General features: G+C 36.2%; 1 protein-coding gene across 1 annotated transcript; it reads left to right on the plus strand.

The window, feature by feature from the left end:
• Window positions 1-630: 630 nt before the first annotated feature.
• Window positions 631-1,560, plus strand: LOC102971328 (olfactory receptor 4P4). Its single transcript, XM_007088790.1, has one exon. It carries the CDS (start codon window positions 631-633, stop codon window positions 1,558-1,560), a length of 930 nt encoding a protein of 309 aa, XP_007088852.1.
• The last annotated feature ends 6,394 nt before the right edge of the window (window positions 1,561-7,954 follow it).

The following is a 7,954-nucleotide window of genomic DNA, read 5'->3' on the forward strand; positions in this document are numbered from 1 at the left end:
TGAAAATACATAGGATGAAAATGCAGACCTCTTGAAGATATCTGGTCAAGGTTGAGCATAAGATTATAAAAATACTTGGTGGCACACATTGCTAAACAGTCAGTGCCATGTTTTCAGGAGCATCTAAGATTTGATTGTGTATTGATCACAGGCAACCATGTTGACTAAGCTAGACATTGATCACAATTTGCTATTAGGTCGTGGAGTCTCCTTAGAGAGTCATTTTAATGGAATACTTGATTTTTTAAATATTTATTTATTTATTTATTTATTTATTTATTTATTTATTTATTTTTCGGGGGTGGGGGGAGGGTCAGAGAGGGAAGGAGAGAATCCCAAGCCTACTCCACAGTGTAAGTGTGAAGCTGGATGCAGGGCTTGATCTTATAAACCATGAGATCATGCGTGACTTGAGCCAAAACCAAGTGTCAGTCACTTAACCGACTGAGCCACCCAGGCGGCCCTTTGAATACTTGATTTTTATTCTCTGACATATTTGAATGAGGCATATTAAAGCTAGTAAATTCCTTGAATAGGATATGATTATCATTCTACCCACGAGACACTTCTAATATGGCCTTATGAATTGTATATTTCAGATGATTTCATGGACGCTATCTACATTGGACCATGGATCAAAGCAATAATGTCACTGTATTTATTCTCTTGGGACTTTCCAAAAACAAGAACATTGAAACCCTTTGTTTTGTATTATTTTTATTTTGCTACATTGCTATTTGGATAGGAAACTCACTTGTAATAATTTCCATAATGGGCAGTCAGCTAATTGAGCAACCCATGTATTTTTTCCTTAATTACCTCTCACTCTCCGACCTTTGCTACACATCCACCGTGACACCCAAACTAATGACTGACTTGTTGGCAGAGAGGAAGACCATTTCCTACAGTAGCTGCATGACACAACTCTTTAGCACACATTTATTTGGAGGCATCGAGATCTTCATCCTCACAGGGATGGCCTATGACCGCTACGTGGCCATCTGCAGGCCCCTGCACTACACGGTCATCATGAGCAGACAGAGGTGTAACACAATCATCACAGCCTGCTGTACCGGGGGGTTTGTACATTCTGCCAGCCAGTTCCTTCTCACCATCTTCTTACCCTTCTGTGGCCCCAATGAGATAGATCACTACTTCTGCGACGTGTACCCTTTACTGAAACTAGCCTGTTCTAATACACACCTCATAGGTCTCCTAGTCATTGCCAATTCAGGCCTAATTGCTTTGGTGACCTTCGTCGTGCTGATGTTGTCTTACTTTTTTATACTGTGCAGTGTCAGGGCTTACTCCGCGGAGAGTCGGAGCAAGGCTCTTTCCACCTGCAGTGCTCACATCACAGTTGTGGCTTTGTTTTTTGCACCTGCACTGTTCATCTATATTAGACCAGCCACAACGTTTCCAGAAGACAAAGTGTTTGCTCTTTTCTATACCATCATTGCCCCCATGTTCAACCCTCTGATCTACACGTTGAGAAACACAGAGATGAAGAAAGCCATGAAGAAAGTGTGGTGTCGTCATATACTCTTGGAAGGAAAGTAGTTTTGCAGATGCTTTTTGGATTTTCAGGCCATGGTTCCTCGAAACCCAGGACTTGGATGAGATCCATTGTTATCAGCTCCTGGCCTTGCTGCTTGGAGAGATAAGTGGGCAAGCAGGAAGCACACCCTTCTGTCGTTTTATGATCCTATGGTAACAGCTCACCAACAAATTGAGTATCATTCTTATTCAGATGTTCTTCCACTTGACATAGTCATTAAGAATTGTGTTTATGTGATATGAAATTAATGATATTTTAAAGACGAAAGATTATAGCACTATTTGGCTCTTGTGCCGGAAAAAAAAAGATAAAATGGAGCATGCGTGTTTTCACACCTTAAAATGCTAAAGAGCTGAATAAAATATCACCTTCCATTTTTCAGCTTTTTACTCAACTCTAAATACAGAAAATTGCACTTCTTGTTTTTGTATGGTTCATGCATTCCCACAAACTGAGCGGTATCCGGTAATCAGTAACCAGATGAAGGGTTAGAAATTACCAGTGCACCTGAAGTCCTCCTCATTTCTCTGCATAATTACTAACCTCCCAAAGGTAATTGCTATCTTTGTCTCTGAATCAACTGGTTTTACATACTCTTGCATTTTGTGGAAAAATAATGATGCTGATCACACTCTTAGTGTCTGCTCATTACGTTTGTGAGATTCATTTGTCATGTTTTGTGTATTTTCTGAGTGTCTTCATTGATATATACTGTTTCATTGTATGAGCATGTAACAGTTAATTTATCCATTCCCTTGTTTCTAGACATTTGGGTAGTTTCCCATTAAGATCATTATGAGTAGCTGCTTTGAATATTCATGAACATTTCTTTTGGTGAATACCGACCCTCTAATTGTTTCTTTAACAAGCTTTATATTGTAATTAAGACTTAACATTTTAAGGCAGTGGTTGCATGCTTGTGTTAATACTTTCCTAATACATTACTGGCATAAAACTATATAAATAAAAAAATTATCAATAGAAAACCACTAGAATAAATGCAATAAATGGCTTAGAAATATGTAAAACTTTTGGCACTTCTAGGACCCTCACAATAGGGTATGTAATATGTTAATTAATACAAACCAACCTGTCTATCATAGATACACAGCTCTTAGAAAGAAGAAAACTCTTAGAAGATCATTCATAACTCAGAACAACCCCCAGAAACAGAGCATTAGGTTATGCTAGCAAGATTCACACATAAGTGGTCACAATTGGGAAATTGTAATATGTAAGATATTCACTGGAATATATGAATTTGCTTGTCATAATGAGCATGACTAGCAACATTCTTTATTTAGCTCCTGAAAGTGAAAAAAAATATTTTGGGGGGCTCCAAATAAGGGCAGTGGTTCCAGATAAGAAAGGTAGGCTCTACATAACATGCCATCATTGGATTGTCACCCATCCATATACATGTGCAGAAATGCACAGGATAGTAAATAACATCTTCCAGGGGCTACTGTCTCTGCCATAATTAGAATAAACAGGCTTGAACAGAACAAAATGAGAGAGGTAATATTTAATTTTTGTTTAAAAGTACCTGATCACACAGCAAAAGTACCGATAGAGGAGGAAGTAATGTGAGAAACAGCTTTAAGCAGAATACGTCATACAATGACAGCTTTTATGGCAGTTATCAGAGACAAATAGAATATGATTATAGTTATTATATAAAAATAAAAAAATAATATGAAAAGCATGATATTGTATTAGGATTCTCAAAATTGTCCAGGGTGTTAAAATAATTTAGGAAATAAAAAAAAGAATATTTTAATTGTAAACTTGATGGATAAAACAGAGTAGCTATATCTTAAGAAAAACTCAGTAAATAAAATTTCAGATGTTAACAAATTACCAGAACACAGGATTAGAGAGGAGAGTGATAGAAAAAAAATAGATCTCTTAGGAGACATCATGAATGAAGTAAGAGAAAGCAACCTATGTTTGTCAGACTCTAGTGTTTGGGTAATAGTGAGACAAAAATATTTTTAAAAAGACAAGTATTAGTAATTTTTGAGAACTGATGAAAATAATCTTTAGAAAATATTCAGAGGAGGGAGAAAGAGTTGCTTTTTTTAAAAAATTTTGTAAACATTTATTCATTATTGAGAGACACAGAGAGACAGAGCATGAGCAGGGGAGGGGCAGAGAGACAGAGGGAGACACAGATTCTGAAGCAGGCTCCAGGCTCTGAGCTGTCAGCACAGAGCCCGATGCGGGGCTCAAACCCACAAACCATGAGATCATGACCTGAGCCAAAGTCAGACGCCTAACTGACTGAGCCACCCAGGCGCCCCAAGAGTTGCTCTTACGAAGAATCATAGAAAACACTATTACCAATTAATAATAATTTAAATCATTGAGTAGAAAACAAAATCTTTGAGTAGAAAACAGAAGATAATGGAATTGCATAATGAAAGCACTAAAGGAAAAATGTCACCCTTGGCTTCTGTATTTTTGTAAGAAGAGTAAAATGAGGACATTTCAGTTCAATGAAACAACAGTGAAAAACAACCAAGAATTGACTACAAACCTACACTCACTAAAAGAAGTTGTGAAGGATGTTTTCATTAAAAGGGAAGAGGTCTGAGAAGAAAGAGGATCCCCAGAGGAACGTATAATGATGGAAATGGTAGACTTATTTATAAACCTAGAAATTGTATTAAAATAGCCATCTTGTCTAAAACATGAGACAAAACATAGAAGAGAGGACAAGATCCTGGCCCACGACATAAGAGATGGAAGAAAATGATCAGAAGAAAAGGGTTGTAAGTATCATGTACCATTCAGCAGGACGGGGGCGGGGGTGGTGATAATGTCAGGTTCAGACACTTGTTAGCATCAATGTACAGCCATGATTTCTTACATGTAGCTAAAATAACAGGAAAGAGACAGGCCGGTAGGAAAGTGGTTCAGTAGGTAGCCAGGTAAAAATACACTGGGGGAATGAAAGGAGACCCATCCAATTAAAAAGTAAAAAAAAAAAAAACAAAAAACAAGGAGGGAAAAAATAGACATATTGGGAAAAGTTGAAAAAAAAAGGAGCAAAAGTCATGGTAAGAAGGTAGTCCAAATATATAAGACAAAATGAACACAATGGACTAAATTCTCTAGTAGGAAGACAAAGATTATCATAATAGATTAAAATATAGTCCTGCGCTTTTACAAAGGATATTATATGGCATGAAATTTGGAACTACAATCATGAAAAGGAGAAAGCAGGCAAACGCATTAGCACTTGACCCTCCTGATGCCTCGGAAGCAGACATTTGCCGTGAGCCTCTTGGTTCACAAGGCCTGACTATATCGGAGCACTCCCCACTCAGCACCAGCCAGCCTACAGCCATTCAAGTTTGTTTACTAGGCTCTTCTGTGAAAGACCACTGCACACTCCAAGCCTCGCGCAGCCCCCCATTTAGCTGCTTCTCTGCACTCAAGCTAAGCAGAGCAGTCCAGAAGCCTGCACAGTACTGCATTCTAGAAGCACGTCCTACTTTGCTCGGTGAGTGGCTTTTCTGGCAACATCTGCAATCTCACTTTTTCCAACCATGTCTGAATCCCAACCCTGGCAACGGTTCTCCTCTTCCAAGTTCATTCTTTGGGTACTCTTCCTCAGTCCTAGGTTACTTTTAACACTTGTATTCAAGTATCACTGACCTACAACAGACAGCACATATTTAAAATGTCCAATCTCATTAAGTTGTGACATAAGTATACACCTGGGAATCCACCACCATAATCGAGATGGTGAGCGTATCCCTCCCTCTGAAAAGTTTTCGATGTGCTTTGTGTCTTTATAGACGAGTTTGTGTCCTCTAGATCTTTGCGCAAATTTATCATACAGTATATATTCTATGTTGGCCGGCTTCTTTCTGTATAATTATTTGGAGATTAATCCATACTGTTGCATGCCTCAGCCGTTGATTCCTTTTTTATTGCTGAGTAGTATTCCACTCTGCAAATTCCACAATCTTGCGTTGTTTCCACTATTTGGCTATTACAAATAAAGCTGCTCGAAAACATTCATGTGTAAGTTTCTGTGTGAACATATGCTTTCAGTTCTGTTAGGCAAATATTTATGTAGGGAATGGTTGGTCATCTGTAGGTATACGTTTAACATTTTAAGAAACCAACTAACTGTTTTTTCAAGGTGGTTATACCCGCGTACCTCCCCACAAGAAGTTTATGAATGTTCTCATTGCTCTTTCGCCCTTCATATACTAAGTTTCTTAATTTTCGCCATTTTGAAACATGTGAACTGATGTTTCGTTGCTACTTTAATTTGCATTTCGTAAATAACTAATGACGTTGAGCAGATTTTCATGCACTTATTTTGACATGACTAAAATGCTGTAATGTCTTTTGGTGAAATGTCTTTTCAAATATTTTGCCCATCTTGAAGATTTTCATCTAAGTGGCTGAATTTTTAGACATAAAATAGTTTATACTATTCTTATGTAGACTTTTAATATTGCAAAATTTATAGTAATGCCAATTCTCTCATCCTTGATATTGATAATTCGTGTCTTCTTTTCTGTGCTCCTGATCAATCTGGCCAGAGGCTTATCAACTTTATTAAATTTCTTTAATAGATTTTTGTGTTCAATTTTCCCAATTGTTTTTCTTTTGTTTTTCATGGAAGTTTACTTTGATCTTTATTATGTCCTTTTTTTCATGCTGGTGTACTTTGCTCTTCTTTTTCTAATCTTAAACTGGCAGCTGAGGACATTAATTTGAAACCTTTCTTCTTTTCCAGTATAAATATTTAGTGCAATAAATTTTTCTCCACGTCCTGTATTCACAGGATCCCACAAACTCTGATATATTTTGTTTCCTTTCCCATTCATATAAAGGGACTTCCTAATTTCCCTTTTGATTTCTTCTTGACCCATGAGGTTACTTGGAAGTGTGCTATATGATTTCCAGATATTTGGAGATTTCCTAGATTTCTTTCTATTTCTAATTTGATTCCACTGTAATCAAAAAAACATACTTTGAAAGACTAGACTCCTTTTATTATTGAAACTTGCTTCAGGACCCAGAAAATGATGTGTCATAGTAAATGTTCTGAGTACACTTAGCAAGAATATGTATTCTGAAAGAGTTACATGAAGTACTTCATGTAGACAAAAGTCAAGACAGTTGATGGTTTTGCTCATCCACTATATTTTGCTGATTTTCTACTTGTTCCATTAATTATTGACAGATGAGTCTGAAATATTCAACTATATTGTGAATTTGTCTATTTTCCCTTAAGATTCTATAAGTTGTTGTTTTATGAATTTTGAAGCCCTGTTATTGGGGTCACAAACATTTAGGTAGTTATGACTCCTTGATCACTGGACCCCTTTCCCATATGACATGAACTTTTTTATCTTTAGTAATATTCTTTAATCTTAAATTATCTTTGATAAAATAAAAAAAAAACCTTTACATCTCTTTTCACTAGCATTATTTATCTTTTCTATCCTTTTACCTTTAAACTATTATTTGTAACTTCATATGTAAAATACAATTTTCTGTATCCAAAATGTAGTTAGGTTGTAGAGGTTTTTTATTTTTGTTTTGTCTTTGTATACTACCTGACAAGGTCTGCTTTTTAATTTTACTGTTTAGACTATTTCCATTTAATGCGATTATTGATAAGGTTGAGTGTCAGTCTATCATCTTGTAATACCTTTCTATTAATTCTATTTGTTCTTCTCTGTTTTCTTTGTCTTCCTTCTCTTGAATCAATTGAGTGTTCCTATGATGCCATTTTATGTACAGTATGATAGCTTTGCAATAATGTCCTTCTATTTCTTTCCTTCCAGCCTTGATGGAACATTTTTACACACTTGACGTCTATGTATGTTATGAACACCAGACATATTGTTATCATTTTTGAAACCACCTCTGTTACCTTGAACAAACTATTTAAACTCTAGAAGATTCCTTTTTTTTTTTTTGCTTTGAGGAATAGAGGCAATAATTACCATGAATTTTTTTTAAGAATTAAATCAGATAATGCACTTAAAATTCTTAAAACAGTGATTGACATATAGTAATTAAAAAAATGCTTATAAATGTTATGATTAGCTTACTAAGTGAATTGTTCTGATCTAGCTGGGATGCTACAAAATACTGATTTTCTGAAGTCTTAAATGAACTCATATGTATATAGACTTTTTGTGCAAAAAGGGAGTCCACCCGAATTTCAGTGCACATGATCCTGAATCTATACACCTTGCAGCCCTGTAACCACACAAAGGAAAGTGCCTGGTAATAATTAGAATAGATGTGTACATATTTTGTTGGTTCCGAACTTCATTATGCTCTCCAATACTTTTCACCAAACCTGGTGGGTCCTTTTCCAATCTACCGATAGGAGCGGGGAATTTGTTTTAAGTT

Source organism: Panthera tigris, chromosome D1 (assembly GCF_018350195.1).
Source record: "Panthera tigris isolate Pti1 chromosome D1, P.tigris_Pti1_mat1.1, whole genome shotgun sequence".
NCBI lineage: Eukaryota > Metazoa > Chordata > Mammalia > Carnivora > Felidae > Panthera > Panthera tigris.